At 47.2% G+C, this 18617-nt stretch overlaps 1 protein-coding gene across 2 annotated transcripts in view; it reads left to right on the top strand.

Moving 5' to 3' along the window:
* Nucleotides 1-18617, top strand: part of RNF213 (ring finger protein 213) — a 49481-nt gene that overhangs the window by 18980 nt on the left and 11884 nt on the right. For both annotated transcript variants that reach the window (XM_042832949.1, XM_042832948.1), the window contains exons 26-49: nt 284-477; nt 829-972; nt 1623-5213; nt 5970-6106; nt 6409-6504; nt 6872-6990; nt 7144-7266; nt 8026-8105; nt 8932-9079; nt 9425-9560; nt 9978-10166; nt 10612-10751; nt 11107-11261; nt 11714-11926; nt 12299-12480; nt 13262-13382; nt 13478-13578; nt 13841-14020; nt 14582-14745; nt 14828-14930; nt 15635-15749; nt 16732-16951; nt 17919-18109; nt 18356-18484. In XM_042832949.1, the coding sequence (XP_042688883.1) occupies nt 284-477; nt 829-972; nt 1623-5213; nt 5970-6106; nt 6409-6504; nt 6872-6990; nt 7144-7266; nt 8026-8105; nt 8932-9079; nt 9425-9560; nt 9978-10166; nt 10612-10751; nt 11107-11261; nt 11714-11926; nt 12299-12480; nt 13262-13382; nt 13478-13578; nt 13841-14020; nt 14582-14745; nt 14828-14930; nt 15635-15749; nt 16732-16951; nt 17919-18109; nt 18356-18484 (6971 nt within the window). The remainder of the gene's footprint in view (nt 1-283; nt 478-828; nt 973-1622; nt 5214-5969; nt 6107-6408; nt 6505-6871; nt 6991-7143; nt 7267-8025; nt 8106-8931; nt 9080-9424; nt 9561-9977; nt 10167-10611; nt 10752-11106; nt 11262-11713; nt 11927-12298; nt 12481-13261; nt 13383-13477; nt 13579-13840; nt 14021-14581; nt 14746-14827; nt 14931-15634; nt 15750-16731; nt 16952-17918; nt 18110-18355; nt 18485-18617) is intronic.

Raw genomic sequence — 18617 nt, forward strand, 5'->3', positions numbered from 1 at the left:
AGTGAGGTGATAGGCATCTCTAGAGATGGTTTCTCTTGCTAATCTGACACTTCTCTCTTTCTACTGACATGAATTATTAACACAAATTAACTGGCTTTGATTCCAGGCTGTGACTACTGCTCTGACAAGATTTAGGCTTTCTTTTTCTGGAATATACTTTAGAAAGCTTCAGAGATCTCAAGGAATATCCATATCTAAGCGTTTGTTTCACTTCATTCTATGATGTCTGTAGTGCTATATAGCTGATACTGATTTAATTCTTGCGGTGTTTTTATGATAACAGGGAAATCCCTCTATGTAAAGAGACTACATGAGAGACTGGAAGCACAGCGGCCTGACTGTACAGAGCTTCTGAAAACCATCAGGCTAATAGAGCCAGCAGTAGATGAAGATAAAGTGCTACAATCTCTTCTGCCTTTTCTGGAGAGCCAGCAGCCCACAAAGCCCATGATATTCCATTTTGACATCACCTCTTCAGTAAGTTCACGTCTCCTACCCATGCCTCTTCCTTGCAGAAGCTTTTGTTTCTTAGTAAGCTATTTAACTAGGCCATGTTTTATGATGACTGATTGTGTAAGTTAGCAAAGGGCTCTTCTGAGCGTTGAGGTGGCTGTGAACACTGAAACAGGTTGCTCAGAGGAGCTGTAGAATCTCCATCCTTGGAGACGTTCAAAACCTGACTAGATGTGATGTCGGACAGCCTGCTCTGAGCAGTGGGGTTGGGGGGCCCTTCTTCAGAGGTCCCTTCCAACGTCAGCTATTCTGTGATTCTATGAAGTTGTGATGAGTGAATAACAGGAGATGTCTTTCCCTTTATTCTAACGACAGGTACAAAGTGGAGTTCCAGAGTTTCTGTTCAAGCTGTTGGTTTTGCAGTATCTGACAGATGCTAAAGGAAATATGTGGCTGCGACAGAAGTGCCATTTGTACATCATTGAAATCCTTGAGGTGTCACCTCTGCCACAGCAAACGGTAAGGCACGTCTGTACAGCAGTGCTTATCTCTGAATTTCTCAGTCATTTGGCACCGATGTTGGTATGTAGCTGGACACGAGCTGTGGAGGCTGTAATGGTAAATACAGCTCAGAGGTTCCCTGTTTGTCTCGGGGGTGTTGCACATCTCCATTACAAAGTGGGATGGTATGAAATGATATTAAAACACAGCAGAGCTGTTGTGGTTTCCTTGGATTATTCATTTTTGAAGGTGTTTAGCTTGAGCATCACTGGTCCTGCTGTAACATTTATAGGAAAGATAAAAACACAAAATCCAATCTTTGTGTAGCTTTGCATGTTTGAAAGTACTAAGACTATTTATACTCAAATATAAGAATGTTCTTACAAGAGGAAATGGATGAGTAACAAGTTTCTGTGGTTTAATTTTCTTTTTCCTTGAGGTAACTCTGAGAAGGGATTGAGGTTAACGAAGGACTGATGTTACAGGAAAGAGACTAGAGGGAATGGGATCACCAAAAACACCGGGAGGGGAACATTATGGTTATGTAGAGTAGTTGCTGTTCTGTTAGGTCTGTGATCTTAGGTGAGGTTACTGTAAGAAGAGATTAAAACAGATGAAGACTAGGGCAACGGGTTTGTGATGAAATATTTTGCTTTCCTCTACTCCAGGTATCAGTGAGCCAGAAGTATAATTTCCTTGATGCGTTCCCTAAAGTAACATGCAAGTCTCCCAAGGAGGTACTAGAAATGGAGACGCTTGGGAGGCAGCCCAGGGATGCTTCAGACCCAGGAATGGACGAGGAGGAATTTCATAGTGAGGCTTTCCAGAGACCTTTCCAGTATCTGAAAAGATTTGACAACGGGTGCAATCTGGACACGTTCTGGTATACAGAACACTCTGTGGAAGGGAGCCCAGCAGAATGCCTGCAGGTTTTCCTCCTGCACTGTGGGGTCGTGGATCCCTCCTGGTCAGAACTGCGAAACTTTGCATCATTTCTCAATGTTCAATTGAGAGATTGTGAAGCTTCTGTCTTTTGCAACCCTGAATTTATCCAGGACACTCTGCAAGGCTTCAAAAACTTTGTTGTTACCTTCATGATTTTAATGGCAAGGGATTTCGCGACGCCCTCCCTACACATTTCTGATCAGAGTTCAGGAAGGCAGCCCTTCAACCTGGGGGATGTTTCCGAAGATGATCTTCTTCCTTTCCGCGTTCGGAAGAAGTGGGAGTCTGAGCACCACCCCTATTTGTTTTTCAATGGAGACCGTGTGTCCATGACGTTCATTGGCTTCCACTTCCAGCCCAATGGGGCTCGTGGTGTTGATGCCATTAATCCTTTGAACGGCAGTATTATCAAGAGGAACATCATGTCTTCACAGCTGTACAATGGCTTGTTGCTCCAGAGAGTTCCCTTTGATATTTCTTTCGACAGCTTGTCCCGTCTTGAGAAACTAGACAGGCTGTGCATGGTTTTGGGAATCTCGTACATAACAGACCCTGATGAGACCTATGAACTCACCACAGACAACGTGCTGAAGATGTTGGCTATTGAGATGCGGTTCAGGTGCAACATCCCAGTTGTTATCATGGGAGAAACAGGCTGTGGGAAAACCAGGCTGGTAAATTTCCTGTGCAAGTTACGCAGGAGCTTTGTAGAGGTAGAGAACATGAAGCTTGTGAAAGTCCACGGAGGTACAACTGCAGAAATGATTTATGCCAGGATCAAGGAAGCAGAAGTCCTTGCTATAGCCAATAAGAAGCAGCATGGATTGGACACAGTTCTATTTTTTGATGAAGCCAACACAACAGAGGCTGTGAGCAGCATCAAGGAAGTTCTGTGTGACCACACGGTGGAAGGGAAGCCTTTGGTCTCTTGCTCTGGCTTGCAGATCATAGCAGCCTGCAACCCTTACCGAAAGCACACGCCAACAATGATTCAGCGCTTGGAATTAGCTGGGTTGGGCTACAGAGTCAAAGCCGATGAGACAAAGGAGAAGCTTGGATCTATTCCACTGAGACAGCTTGTGTACCGGGTCCATGCGCTCCCACCCAGCATGATCCCCTTAGTGTGGGATTTTGGGCAGCTGAACAACTTAACTGAAAAAATGTACATACAGCAGATTGTGCAGAGAGTTACCGAACATTTCCGAGTGGACCAAGCTGACGTGAAGGTAATTGCAGAAGTGCTGATTGTTTCCCAGCAGTACATGAGGCAGAGGGATGACGAGTGCAGCTTTGTCAGCCTGCGGGATGTGGAGCGCTGCATGGAAGTTTTCAAGTGGTTTTACAAACGCAGTGAGCTGCTGTTGGAAGAGTTGGAGAAGTACCTTGAAGAAAAAGGAGGTCTGAAGAGCCCTGAGAGAAACAACGTTATCTGGTCCTTGGTGCTAGCAGTTGGGGTCTGCTATCACGCGTCCTTGGAAAAGAAGGAGGCCTATAGGAATGCTATCTGCAAGGTCCTCCCAGAGCCTTATGATACTCAGAAAAAGATTTTGGAAGAAATCAGCTTGATGCAGGATTTATTCCTGAGCGGCGTGCAGCTCCGAGACACCATAGCAAGAAACTTGGCCTTAAAAGAAAATGTCTTCATGATGGTCATCTGCATTGAGCTGAAAATCCCTCTTTTTCTTGTTGGGAAGCCTGGCAGCTCCAAATCCCTTGCAAAAACGATTGTGGCTGATGCGATGCAGGGCCAAGCTGCTCACTCAGATCTGTTCAAGGACCTGAAGCAGATCCATCTGGTGTCTTTCCAGTGCAGCCCTCTCTCTACTCCGGAGGGTATCATAGGCACTTTCAAGCACTGTGCTCGGTTCCAGGATGGGAAGAACCTGGAGGAGTATGTCTCTGTGGTGGTTTTGGATGAGATTGGGCTGGCAGAAGACTCTCCCAAAATGCCTTTGAAGACTTTGCACCCGCTTTTGGAAGATGGCTGCATAGATGATGACCCTCTTCCTCACAAGAAGGTTGGCTTCATTGGGATTTCCAACTGGGCTTTGGACCCTGCTAAAATGAATCGAGGCATCTTTGTCTCCCGTGGTGACCCCAGCAAAGAGGAGCTCATAGAAAGTGCAAAGGGAATTTGTTGCTCAGATCGGGGGGCTTTGCACAAGGTTGAACAGTATTTTCGTCACTTTGCAAACGCATATGAAATCATCTGCAAGGCCCAGGACAGGGAGTTCTTTGGTCTGCGTGACTACTACAGTCTCATAAAGATGTTTTTTGCCTTGGTTAAGAGCTCTAAAAGCAAGCCCACGCCTCGAGACATAGCTGAAGTTGTTCTCCGTAACTTCAGTGGCAAAGATGATATCAACGCCTTGGAAATATTCACCTCGCAGTTACCAGAAAAAGGAAAGGTAAATGCTCACGATATCAGTAGAATTGAGCTGATACAACAGAACATTTACAGCAGCAGTGAGGATGGTGATTGCAGGTACCTGCTGGTGTTGACTGAGAATTACGCAGCGCTGCAGATCCTCCAGCAAACTTTCTTCACTGCCCGGCAACAGCCGGAAATTATCTTTGGCTCCAGTTTCCCCAAAGACCAAGAGTACACCCAGATATGCAGAAACATCAACCGAGTGAAAGTCTGCATGGAAACCGGCCAAATGGTCGTGCTCCTCAACTTGCAGAACCTCTATGAAAGCCTCTACGATGCCCTTAATCAATACTACGTGTACCTCGCTGGCCAGAAGTACGTTGACCTGGGGCTGGGCACCCACCGGGTGAAGTGCCGGGTGCACCCCAAGTTCCGTTTGATCGTCATCGAGGAGAAGGACGTGGTGTACAAGCACTTCCCCATCCCACTGATCAACAGGCTGGAAAAGCACTACCTGGATATCAGTACGGTCCTGGACAAGGAACAGAGAGAAAAAGTGAAAGAGTTAAAGAAGTGGGTGCGTGACTTTGTTGCAGTCGACACCAGGGAGCACCTGGTGAACCAGCAGAATTACAGCCCTTCGGATGTGTTTGTGGGCTACCACTCTGATACCTGCGCCTCGGTGGTCCTGCAGATCACGGAGCGGCTGAAGGCAGCGTGTCCTCCCAGCCAGCTCATGGCACGTGTCAAGGCTGAAGCACAGCTGGCACTGCTCAACTGTGCCACCCCTGACTCCGTGATCCGTCTCTGCAACTCGGGGGGTTTGTTTGGGACCAATTCTCTGGCCAATGTGTACTTCAAGCAGCAGCAGCACTCGTCTTTTGCAGACTTCCTCCGAGCTCACATCAGCTCTGGGTCGCAGTGCCAGACGGTCTTTACAGAGGTGAGCGTCCTGCAGGGTCCTCTCAAAATGCTCTGTGCCTGTGCTGAGGCTTTTAGTTTGTGTCTGCTCACACACAGCCATAATACAGCAGCAGTGACTTTAAACAGCCCTGCTGCTGAGGTGTGCAGGGGTGGGTGTTAGGTTTTGCTTTGCTCCTGCCTTATTCCTGAACTAAAGAACTTCAGCTAAGATGGGCTGGAGAATTTTTCTGTCTCCTGACTTGCTTGGGGAGAGAGAGCGTGCTTTGTCTTGGGGCTGTTTGTGGGAAAGGTTCACTATGGGGGCTGAAAAGCCATTTCTTAAAACCTTGACTGCTTCTCCTCTGCCCAGCACTGGCAGCACCAAGTGACGCTGGTCACACAGAGGGCGCTGAGGCACTGGCACAGGTTGCCCAAGGAGGCTGTGGATGCCCCATCCCTGGAGGCATTCAAAGCCAGGCTGGATGTGGCTCTGGGCAGCCTGGTCTGCTGGTTGGTGACCCTGCACATAGCAGGGGGTTGAAACCAGACGATCATTGTGGTCCTTTTCAACCCAGGCCATTCTGCAATTCATTCTAAGTACGCTGCACCCAGCAACACAGCGCTGGCCCTGGGTTGGTGTAGCAGCCCATATTGGCAACTTGTCTGCTTGTGGGTCAGATAAATTACTTTTGGGGTGCAGTGGCTCTACAGTGAGACAGCAGCATCTGGGAGTGCAGGCATGTGAGTCTGTACTGCCTTCCGAAGCTGATAACAAACCTGTGTCTTGCACTCCCAGGTCACCACCTTCTCGAGGCTCCTCACCAGCGCTGACTCTGCCTGCCTGGAGAGAGAAGTGCAGGGTAAAGCACAAAGGCCTCAGGTCCTCTTCCTGCAGCAGTTTGACACAGAGTACTCGTTCTTGAAAGGGATCCGGTGAGTTTGTTTTGTGTTTCGTTGCTCTGAGGTGGTCATCTGTATGGAAGATGCAGTGGCAGGACTTTGGGGTAATGTACTGAAAGGGGAACCAGAAGCCATGTGGTGCTGAGCTCAGTGCAGACTAAGTTACTTCTACTGTACTAAGCATGAGATTTGCTTTTGGAGGTATTCTGTCCCTGCAGGATAGCTTTCCTAGCTTCTCCCTTGGCCTGTGGCAGTCAAAGCTAATCTGAGCTGACTGTCCACATTTTCTTATGTTTTGCTTTAACTCTTCTTTTAAATCCCCTTTCACTCTTTAGAGATTTCCTTGAAGCTACATCAGGAAATAAAGTCCTTATTATTCAGGCAGACTTTGAAGATGGCTCTCAAAATGCCCAGCTCGTCGCCTCGGCCAAGTAAGTCCCTCGTGGTTCCCTGCTGGCTGTGCTGCATGGAGTCTGCACTCTCTTGTTTGCTATTTCTGGAGATTTCAGAATCAGGAATTCCTAATCGTCTGTTTGTGCTGTAGTTAAAGGAAATTGAAAGCGTGGATTGAATTTTGAATAATAATTCGTAATCCAAGTCTAAATAAACCAGTACTGGGCTGGCTTAAGTCATCGAGCAATGTCCTGTGAAGTGCAGGTTCTTGCTTTTGGCTGTGTGATTGAGTGAAGGAGGCAGAGGGACTTAGGGAGCGCAGGGGAAGGAGGGTGCCTTGTCTAACGGAGGAAAGACTGGTGGCCTTGACTTCTGTCTGACAGCAGCACTTCTCTTTTGTTGCAGATACACTGTTGTTAATGAAATCAACAAGGCAAACTTGGGAGAATGCTCAGTCTTTGTTTACTTTATTATGAAGCTTACGCGGGTGGAAGGAGGAACATCGTACGTGGGATTCCATGGAGGTGGGTTTGGCCGTCTGTCATCTCCAATTCACCTTCCTTTCTAATGCTGAAGACCTGGAATCAGTGTGTCCAGCAGCTTGTCTGACCTGCTTCCTTCATCCGTGTGGGGGCTGTGTTCCCCAGGGCTTGACATCACTGTCGTTGTGCCTGTAGGTCTGTGGCAGTCGGTGCACATAGATGACCTCCGCAGGTCCAAGGACATGATCTCTGACATGTCTGTGCTGCAGAACCTCACCATCAGCCAGATGCTCTGTGAGGATTTGGGTAAAGCCAAAGGTGAGCTGTGTGTGCGCTGTGCCAGATGCTCGAGGGGCGTTGTGTGTCCTTCCCACCTCCCCCCTCCAAACTTGGTACTGGGAGATCCTATGCTGAGTACAACATACCTATTTCCACTGCTAAATATCTCGTGTAGGGAGCACTACATGACTGTCAACTTTGCCTTTCTGTTTAGTTTGTTTCTGAGAGGTTTTGGTCGTTTTCCCTGACAAAAATGCAGTATTTCACTGCTCATTGTGCTCCTACCTCAGCATGAGAGAAAGCAGGTGCTGCAGAGTGGGGCCCGAAGTGTACAGCCAGTGTGCAGTGGCAGCTCAGAGAAGGGAGTGCTGATACTGCACACATCAGGGACCACTGACGAGGAACCACCCTGGAGAGCATCTCACTTGCATCAGTGTAAACCTGTTCGTTTAAACCCATAGGAAGATTTTCTTTCTTGCTTAGTTTTTTCTTGGATTCTTTTTCCTTTTGCTATTTTGCCTTACAAGAGGCAGAATACAGCTGTGAGGGCTCTGGTGCAGCTTAGTGCATTAATTCAGCATCATCACTTTTTTTTTTTTGGTTCTTGCTGCATAAAGCTTGACAGCCTCAGCAGCTGTAAGTGCATTTAGAGAGATGGAGCTCAGCTATTTGTGCAAGCGATGATGGATCTGACAGATGTCCTACTGCTCTCAGATGCAGTCACTAAATAAACTCTTATGTGATGGATGCAGCAGTGGCCTGTTGTTTTCTAACAAAAATTCTGCACCTTGGATGCAGATCCACCTGTAAACGGAGAAGAAGAGGAGGAGAGAGAGGGGGAAGCTGAAGCATCAGTGCCAGCAGCAGAGCACTGTGAGGTCAGTGTGGGATGTATTTGTTTGCTCCTCAGCTATCAGTACAGCTCTCTGCTCTTTTGTAACCCACAGATGCAATGTTCCCTTTGCATCCATGGTCACTTGAAATCCATCTCTTATTTGTTTACATTGAGAAATGTATGAGAGAGAAAATGTCCCCCTCTGCTGCCTGGTGAAAACTAGCATCACTAAAAAAGCAGATGAATGGCAGGACTCCATAATTCCTTACTTGTTTCTTCGTTTGTTTTCAAGAATTAGGAATACCAACCCTGTATTTAAAGCTTCTGCTGTTTTATGGACCTGGAACCTGAGGACTATGGTTCTGAGCCTTCCATTCCAGGTGTCGTTGCCTTCTGTTAGAGAGCTATTGGAAACTGTGCTGGAGTTGGCCGCAGACTTTGCAGCAGCCATGTTAAAAGTGGCTCGTGCTCCTCAGGCAGTGTGATTCCAGAGGATGCCCACTGTCAGCATGTGACCGGATTTTGTCCTTCTGACGCCTAAGGGTCTTCCAAGGAGGGTCCATCAACCCTCAGCCCAGTCGGGTTGATTGGTTCCACTTTCATTTGTGAACTGCTTTCCCCTGCAGGAACTGTATTTTCACAGAAATGCTATTTTACATGCCAGGTTAAAAGGTTGCAGAAATCACAGTGTATGCTTGGATGGAAAATGAGTGCTTAAATTTGTCACCAGCGATAACAGAAGAACTGCATTACGGGAAGCAAATGACACGGACTCTCTAGAGAGCAACATAATCCATAATAAGATGGATGTAGTTGGGCCAAGGGAGTGAAACCAAATAATGAGCTTTTTTGTCTCTGCTGCTGAGAAGGGTGAAGTGCTGGACATCGTTGTGCTGCTGAGGAGCTGCGTGCAGAGTGCTGTGGGAATGCTGCGGGACCAAAATGAGAATCTGAGCCGAAGCAGAAAGCGAATTGAGATTCTCCTCAGCCTTCTATCCAAAGAGAATGGCTTGAAAGGTATGCACTCCTCTGTAGTGCAGCTGGTAGTGTCCCTCAGCACCCGGGGAGCCACCAAAACATGCAGGTTAACTCACTGGGGACCTAAAGGTTGGTGGCTTTCACTGTAGTGTAGGAAACTCCTAGGCTGGCTCCTGAGTGTGTGTGCTTCAGCCTCGCTACTTGTGTGCTTGCAGGACTTTGCCTGGACTTCTGGCTCCTGGCTTACTCTATGCTGTATCTGGTGGCTGGTTGCTCCCCATGGATTGATTACTGAAGCAAATATAAAATACTGTGCTTGCTGTGATATTTGTTTTGATCCAAGGCCAATAGGAGAGGAAGTACAAATAACTTCTTGTTTTCCAGCCTCCTTCCTGAAGACGACAAGGGCTCGTCTCTCCAGCCTTTTGAAAAAGCAAGAAGAAAATTCCTTTCAGCCCAAAAACTGGGTGCTTCGGGCAGCTTCCAACCTCGGTGCCCTGCAGGAGGCAGGAACCTTCAGGTAAGGACAGCAGCAGTATCTCATAGCCTGCGCCAAATGGCAGTGGTGGAGTAGGGGCAGCAGTTCTGTGGAAGCTGAATATTTGCAGTGTCACCCTCCAGGCTGTGCTGGAATCTCTCTGAAGGCAGTCTTGCCTTCCCAGCTCTTAAGCATAAGGCAGCTTGCAGCTGAATGGGCTGTGCTGGAACAGGAGAGCTTGAGTGCACGGGGAGCTCTTAGCAGATCAGTAGGATCACAGAGTCACAAACAAGAAATGTGGGGTTTTCTTCCCTCGTGTCTTTTTTCTTTCTCTTTTAAAGATAGGATTAGGGCTCTCACAGACAAATGCCCGCAGGTTTTTAGGACGACCACTCCTGATTTGCTGATGCTGTTGTTCATGTTCCCTCTGGATTTCTTGGTCTCTTTCTTCCCCCCAAGGCACACCTTGTGGAAGCGAGTTCAAAAAGCCATCACTGAATTCCTGGCTCTCCTAATTGCTGTCATAGACAGAAATGGCAATCTGGAGCTGTTGGCCAGGCCAGCGCCTGAGTGGGTGACAAAGCTGTGGATGTTCATCTTCAGTGACACAAAGCTCCTGACTGTCCCTTCTGGTGGGGGTAAAAACAGGTGAGCCTTGGAGGGAGCTGCAGGAGGGCTTGGCTGGCAGCACTGACACCAGTCCCACACTGTCTCTAAATCCACGTGGGAGATGAACACTGTTGGTTGCTCCCAGTGCTGTGCCAGAGGCAGTGGGGAAGGTCTTTGACTGCAGAAGTCTCTTTTTCTTTCTGCCTTATCCCAGTCACTCCTGGGCTTTGCTCTGTGGTTCTTGGCTTGCTCACACTTCTTACTCATCCCTTGAAGCCTGTGTGTTGTGCCACTAAGTCTTTTCGCTAGAGAACTCTCATGAATAGGTCCTAATGCTGTATAACTGGCACAAGGAGTTCTATTCATGAGTCCTTCAATTCTTTTCTCCTTCTAGGGCAGCTTTCTTTCTGGATCTTAACTGCCTCTGTCTGAATGTGCTTCTCAAGCAAAAGCCTGCTATATTAAAGATCTTTTAATCTCCTAGCTCTCAAACAGAGATAATTCTGGTGCAGAACAGCATGATGGTTTCTGCTGATGCTGGGAATAAGATGCCCTTCAGCTGGAGGATAAAGGAGTATTTGGATGAGATGTGGCTGAAAGCTCAGTACATCCAAAACACTGAAGGTGAGCACCTGGTTTGAGCTTGTGATGCTCCATCCATCTGCCCTGTGAACTCCAGTGCATTGCTAGCATGCCTCGACCCCCCCCACCACCCCGGGATCACTTTCAGTCCCTCTATACTCATACAAGCCAGCAGAACTCTGCTTCCCAGTATTTGTCTCGTGTCCTGAGTGCTGTGGACATACCAAGGGTTGATGTTAAGATTCGGTAAATATGGCAGTGATGCTTGGCCTCAAATTCCTCGTTAGCACTCTGAATGAGAGGAGTGCTTTATGCACCAGTGACTGATAGGTGTCCAGGTGTCAAACCCAGCTTCCTCCTGACATGCAGAGCTTTTCTCTGCACTCTTGTTTTCCAGACCAAGCGGGGAACTTCGTGGATATATTCCAGAAAACTGCGCTGGGAGAATTTATCTCTGCTCTGACTGAAGGAGAAAGGCTGGAGCTCTTCCAGTGCTACGTCACTGACTTCATTGTCCTGACCATCGGTGTCTCCTCCGCAGAGGAGCTGCAGGTCAGTGTGTGGAGAGGAACTGGGAACCCCTTGGCTGAAGAGAAGGGCGTGATGCCTGTGAACGGGCCCTTTGCTATCAATGTCATAGAATGGCCTGGGTTGAAAAGGAGCACAATGATCATCTGGTTTCACCCCCCCCTGCTATGTGCAGGGTCGCCAACCACCAGACCAGACTGCCCAGAGCCACATCCAGCCTGGCTTTGAATGGATGTTGCCTTTTCAGAGCCAGTCCTCCCCTCAGATGAGTGATGAGCTGTCCCCAAAGCAGATGTTGGATTCTGAATAGCTGCTGGAATTACTGAGTGCTTACATTAGGAGCCACCAATAGGAAAAATGCTAGCCATTTTTTTTTTTTTTAGACAATTTTTGTATTTTAATACAAAATAAATTATAAAAGTAATTTTTTTTTTGGTAAATTTTAATTTGATTTAACTTTTTTCTCAACTTTTCAGTGTCTGCAACTTGCTTTTCTCTCCTGTATCGAGGAATGGAAGGCAGCTTCTTCCAGCAGACAGGAGGCAGTGCCATGCCTGCCTTGGGTCCACCTGGGCTACAATCAGTTCAAGAGCCGCCTGCAGAACTTCTCTAGGATCCTGGCTGTACACCCCAGAGTGGTTGACTCTCTTCTTAACCTGAAAGAAGAAGGAATGTCCCATCCCAACATGGTATAGTCATCACCAGGCATTTTGTGATCCTCAGCCCTTGCAGAGGGCTGTCTTCATTGACTTAGTTTGTGTCCAGCGTCCTTTTGATTTCAGCTGAAGTGGGAAGCATGAACTCAGACAGAATTCTCTGTGTTAGGAGTAGGCAGCTGTTAGCAGCCTTACTAGTAGAGCTGAAATTAGGCTGCCATGCTTTTGTGTTAATTAGTAGGGTGTGCTAACGATCTGAGCCATGAGCATGGGAACCCTAGGGCTTAAGATCATCAAGTAAGGAGTTATTCAGTGCTACGTAGCAGAGCAGATTATGAGCCTTGGGCTCCCAGATAATTCTGAAATGCTGCTGCTGCATTATGCTTACACTGTGTGTGCAAATAGGTTTTAGACATCTTAGCTGCAATTGTGTGTGCTGAAGAGCTGGAGAACCAGATGGAGACAGCTCAACCAGAGATCTGGCTGCAGAGAGTGAAGAATCTTCAAATGCCAATTGAATTTATTTGTAAAGACAAGTTCTTACAGAGAAGTGATATTTGGTGCCATCGGCTGCTGCAGCAACTCAAGTACGTACCACGGATCTGCTCACAGTCTTGATCTTTTGCCTTGCTGTTAGTACAGACTGAAAGCTGTTCTGGTGCTGCTTTTCTCTGTGAGAACTCTGTATACCTTCCCAGGTTCCAGCTCTGAGGGTTGTTATCAGTTGCCAGGTTGTTTTTCCTTTCTTTCCTTCCGCAGACGCTCCCCTGCAGTCTAGCAATGTTATCCAGTGCATTCCAGCTGCATTCAGGGCTGATTCAAAGCTTGTTAGTTTGATGTTAATCAGCAATGTTTTCCTGCTTTACTTCATTCTTGTAAAGGCAGAGATGGGGAAACTTTGCTGCATCTGGGACAGGAGATTTATCTCTCTCAATTCAGACCAAGGGAGCTACACTGGTATCTTGCAGACCTTGTTTAGTTTAACCAAAGAGAAAAAAAAAACCTTAGTTCATGGTGACTTTTCTTTTTATAAGTTACTTCCCATTCTAACAGAAACAGATAAGATGTTTGTTGTGGTCTTTGCTGTGCTGCAGTGCTGTCTGCAGGACAGATTCCCATGCCATAAACTCGCTACGTACTGCTGTGTGTTTTGTCCTTGACAGAAAGCCAGGCTTTGGTTCAAGGGCAGATAACCAAAGGGCAAATCTAAGAAGCTGCATGAGAACTGTAAGAAGAGCTGTAGTGGTGAGCATGAGAAGCAGATCATTAGATTGACCTGATGCTGTTCTGCCTTTCATACTCATCGCACAGCCATGTCAGCTCTGAGCTCCTAACTGTACTTCTGAAATCATGCTTTCCTTCCCACAGAACCTGCTGGAACCGTGTTTTCTGCATGTCTCTATTTGTAGAACATGTATTGCTTGGTACTAGTGCTTTGATGCCAGAGGTTGAGAAACTAGTGAAAAATCATACTTTGCTTCTTGCCAAGGTAAGCTGGGATGTGATTTTTACCTCTTTCCTGTTTGCTTCTGCCGGCTGTGTTAGCAGAGCTGAGCCACTTAGCATTGCTCCTTTCTTCTGCAGCATTTTGAGGAAGGTTCAGACATGAAGACTCATCCAACTTTCGTTGCAGTGATCAAAGTACTGTGCAAATGCAAAGAGGAAATCAGCAGCAGGCTCTACAGGTAGTGATGCTGAGACAATCTGCACAATCTAGGAGAAATTTTGCCTGTATTTGTGAGCATAAAAAGCATTGCATTCAACGTACTGAAAACCAGATGGAGAGCACTATATTCTATTTTATTCTGCACCCTGGGGCTGAGTGGATTAGCCAACAGGTCTTAAAATGTCTTCTCTGATTCTAGTTGTATCTGAACGTCTCATTCAAGAGTTTCTTGGTAAGGTAGCATTGAAGCAATCATGTTCATTGCTGTTCCTGAATTACAGGTACGAGTTGAAGCCGTGTTCCATCTGCCACGGAGAGCTCAAGGATCCAGTCGAGCTGTGTTGCAGCCATGCCTTTTGTGAGAAGTGCATCAGATCATGGCTAATTCCAGCACACATGCATTGTCCGATATGCAGAGTTGCTGTTGAAGATGATAATTTAACTGTTAACAAGGAGCTCAGGTACTCCTTCCCGTCCAAGGTGTCAGCATTGCAGTGGGGCTGGTTGTGTAAGGAAATTCTGATTTGCAGCTGTGAGGTCGTCAACTCATGCACAAAGGGTAGAGGAGGAAGCTCTGCTCAGCTCTTCCTCATCTTGGAATAGATTCGATCCATTTCCCCTTCATTGTTTCAAAAGAGGAGAGAAGTTGCCTTTGGCCCATGTGATGAGACTCATTGCAAAACCCTGCAAGCTGAGGGCTGAGGCAGCGCTCAGAAGGCTGCAAGGCCCTCTCTGTGGCTGAACTGGACAAGGGAGCTGCTCATCACCTCAGACTGCTTTGTGATAGCGTAGCAAAAAGCTCACAGTGCATGTATCTGCCATCGCTTGGACAGCTAAGATCAAATGGCAATTTGATGTGGCCTTTTCACTTGGATGCTATCGACGCATTACATAAATGCAGCCTCTTGGAAAGCTGGGAAATAGCATCACTTTGAGTTCTGCCTGTGTCTGCTTTGCTTCATCTGTTATTTAGCTGGTTCTGTATTTGAACATTTTCCTAATGCTTTTCACTCTCTACCTAGTGCTGCCATAGCAAAAAACGCCCTGTTCCGACAGAGGTGCAATAACTTCTTCATAGACGTGGTTACCACCATGTGTTTTAAGGACAATGAGCCCCCTGACACAGCAGTGATCCAAGAGCTCCTCAATCTGCTCTTTGTGTACAGGAGGTTCCTGGAAGACTCAGGTGAGGTCCATTCCCAGAGCTTCATGGAGCCGATTCCCCTGGCAGCTTTTCTCACCTGCCCATCCCTTCTGTATTGCCACAGATCGCCCTGCTGCTTACACCAAACTTCTGTCCCCATTTGATGAGGAAGTGGATGAAACTCCTGTTATCCGCTCAGTAATGCTGAAGCTTCTCTTGAAGTACAGGTGAGCAGAGTCAGTTATTGGATGTTACACTGCAGGGAGGAGGTGGTGGTTCACCTTTTTCTATGGCATCATCAAAACAGCGTTTCTTCTCCTTGCTTCCTTACTGCTTGTTGAATTTGTACTATGACAGGTGAAATTCATCCTGCACCTTTGCATCAGTCTTGCAGGTGGGCTGACCTGCACGTGCCTTGTGTGATGTATCTGATCAGTCTGTGCCAACACGTACCTATTTGTTCTTAACATAAATCTGTGCAGGGTGTGGATGGCTCAGGCAGCCTTGGAGATAGCTGATGGTTTTTCAGATCAGCAAAGCAGCACTCCTGATCCGCAGGCAATCAAGGACAACAATCTTTTGTATGCTTACACAGAACTCTCCTTTCACAGAAGTTCCTCCACCTTCCCTTTGCAGTCAGTACATACAAAGAGCTGTTTCTCTAGTGTGATTGTTTCCTAATTCAGATGCCTAAAATAGAGCAGGTGATTTACGCCCTGGAAATCCTTATTTGTCATCTTTGATAAAAGCCCAGCTTGGAGGAAAGAACTGGATGTTATCTGGTAGAAGCCAGCACAGCTGCTCTTCCATCACTTCCAAAGTGATCTCTGCCTGTCTGTGCCCTTAGCTGGTAGTTTGATCACATTTTAGAACAGAATTAGCAGCCACCAGCATTGCAATTGTGATAAGGGAGTGTTTCTCTCTCCAATAGCTTCAGTGAAGTGAAAAATGACGTGCAAGATTACCTGTCCCGGGTTGAGTGCAGCCACATCCTGGACAAAAGAGATAAAAAAGAGCTCTACTTACTTTTTGTCAACTGCTTGGAGGTAAGACTTTGGCAACAGAGCAGGTACAGGGGGAATTTAGGTCCACTTGCTCAGAACCTGCTCTCCAGTACATAGCTATGCTTCCCAAGGTTTGTTTTTGCTGCGTTTCATAAATGCTTCTTTCCCTTGGGCGCCCCACACAAGAATCATAGAATCATAGAATCACCAAGGTTGGAAAAGACCTCAAAGATCACCCAGTCCAACCGTTCACCTATTCCCAATAGCTCCTACTAAACCATGTCCCTCAACACAACATCCAGCCTTTCCTTGAACACCCCCAGGCTCAGTGACTCCACCACCTCCCTGGGCATCCATTGCAGTGCCTGACCACCCTTTCTGAAAAGTCATACTTCCTCATGTCCAGCCTGAATCTCCCCTGCCGTAGCTTGAAACCATTCCCTCTGGTCCCATCACTGATGACACGAGAGAAGAGGCCGACCCCCAGCTCACTACAACCTCCCTTCAGGAAGTTGTGGAGAGCAATGAGGTCTCTCCTGAGCCTCCTCTTCTCCAGGCTGAACATTCCCAGCTCCTTCAGCCTCTCCTCATCAGCCCTGTGTTCCAGACCCCTCACCAGCTTTGTTGCCCTCCTTTGAACACGTTCCAGGGCCTCAATATCTTTCTTGCAGTGAGGGGCCAATGTGCCTTCTTGTGAAGGGAAAGGTAGAGCTCTTGGAACATACGCTGTGTGTTTCAACGTGATCGTGCTCAGTCAGCGTGCTTTTAGCTCTCGTGCTCAGCTACACATGTGGGAAATATAGGAGAGCTTGGGTGTTTTGCTGAAGAAGTGTTTGGTGGTGCAGTAGTTTTGGATAAGTAGCAGAAGGATCCCAGGAAGGAGCTGATGGCAGCTGAGTGGAGGGAGTCACAAAGAACGTGGAAGCTTTTTGGCAGGGGAGCACTGGAGGCATACAGCACCAATGCATGGGGTATTGGAGTCAAGTGGTTCTGGCACTCATGCAATGTTCTGCTTCATCTTTAGGATTCTATGTGTGACAAGTTTGAAAGCAGCCTTGGATGTGAGTGTGTTGACTCTCTGCTTGGTGACAGAGGCTTCCCAGAAAACTACCTCCCAAGAAGCAAGCAAGGAATCAAGCAAGCTCCTCAGGAATCATCTGTGGAATACCTGCAGGCAGTAGCCAAAGTTCGCTTGTACCTGACTAAGGCTGCAGAGCTGCTCTATGACTTGTATGAGCTCACAGGTAAGTAATTATTGTGCTATCAAATGGAAATGTTGTAGACAATGTAAAGTCACCATGGGAGGTGAGCTGGGCACAGTCAGTGCTCATGCTGCTGTGCTGGAATATGTGCTGATGTCCAGCTGAGACAGAGTGCTTCAGCAATTTTCCCTTTCATTAGGAGTGCCAATCAGTATTGTCTTCTTCAGCAAGTGTTAGAAGTGCTCTGGTAAGGCTCTGCCAATGGCCTTAAGGGCATAGCTGCATAGCAGTCCTGACTTTGAGAAAGATTCTATGCCCTGGATGCTAACAGTGCAACTTCATTTAGGACCAAGTAAATTAAACTTCATTAAGTGGATGAATGAAGCATAAGTGATGCTTTAGATACATTGAGATTGTAAGGTTTAGTGAGCACCTGAAAAGGAGGAAGAGGTACTTCCAAAAAAACAGACCTTAAAAGAAGGTGTTGAGCTGCTAAGAGAAGCTAACGCAGTCAGTGAAGCATCAAAGCATGAAAATGACTTCAAAGGGATTTCAGAGTCCAGCTCTTGCACTGAGGATGTCAGGCCAGTGGAATGTATGCAGGAAGCTGTTCTTAGGGCACTTCATCACGTTGGTAGTTGAGTTGATGGAAATACTAAGAAAAATGGAAGAGCTCTGAGAATTAATACCAGTTCCTTAGTGCTGGAGGAGAGCAGTAGAATACAGGAACAATCCTGAGCTTGTCCAGGTGAAGTTTTGGTAGGAGTCACAGGAAAACTTTTTCATGTATTTAAGTCCTGGTTCCGAAAATGTTTGGAGCCTGTGTCCCATGGGAAACGTAGAGCAGATTTCCATGTAATCTTAGAACACTTTGGAAATAACATCATCAGTGTCAGGAATGGGTTGTAGGCCAGAGTTGGCTTGAGGGAACACTCTAGATAATCAGCAAGGTAGGATGTATTTCTTTTTTTTCCAAGGTAGGATGAATTTTTTGCTTTTCCTCTTCCAGAACAAGGCCAGGTGGAGGAGAAGAAACGTTACCTGGAAAACGTGAAGGTGTTCTGTGACCTCAGCAAGAATGACTGGCACCGTGTTTACCTGGTCCGGAAAATTGCTCATCTGTATGGGATGGAATTTGCTCAGAAGCTTGTAATGGAGGCAAGGTTCAACTGGGTTTTCCCAGAGGAAATTCTGCGACAGGTAAAGAAGGGTCTGTTTGGAGATGGCTCCCTCCTGTTGGTCCTCAGTTGGTTCTGATGCTGCCTGGTTTTGGGGAGCTTGCCGCAGTGGGAGATCTGTTTGGGTTGCTGTACTGTGTGCTGCCTCTTTGTGAGGGTTGAAAGGCTGCATCTGTTGGGAGAAATGGTTCCTGCGAAGAGCAGGTTCTGCCTTGTGCAGTGGCCAGTTAACATCCACAGTGCTCACCGTGGGCTTTTCCCTTTGCAGGTACAGAGCAGTCAGTCTAACCACATCGATCGTTACCTGGCATGTGGCAAGGGCTACAAAGACCTGCGTGATGCTGTGGGGAGAGCCATGATAGAGTGCAAGCCTGAGGATCTATTAGAGGCTGAGAAGGTATGGCATGTTCTTCTCACCACAACCCTCTCGAGGTTTCTAGATAACCAGCATCGAAGCTTTATATGTTGGTGTTGGCAGTGTCTCTTTGCAGTGGAGATGCCTGGGTTGCCTTTACTTGTGGAAGTTGCCA

Source organism: Centrocercus urophasianus, unplaced genomic scaffold (genome assembly GCF_019232065.1).
Source record: "Centrocercus urophasianus isolate 14NV4802_14NV808 unplaced genomic scaffold, USGS_Curo_1.0 seq_40, whole genome shotgun sequence".
In the NCBI taxonomy this organism is placed as follows: domain Eukaryota; kingdom Metazoa; phylum Chordata; class Aves; order Galliformes; family Phasianidae; genus Centrocercus; species Centrocercus urophasianus.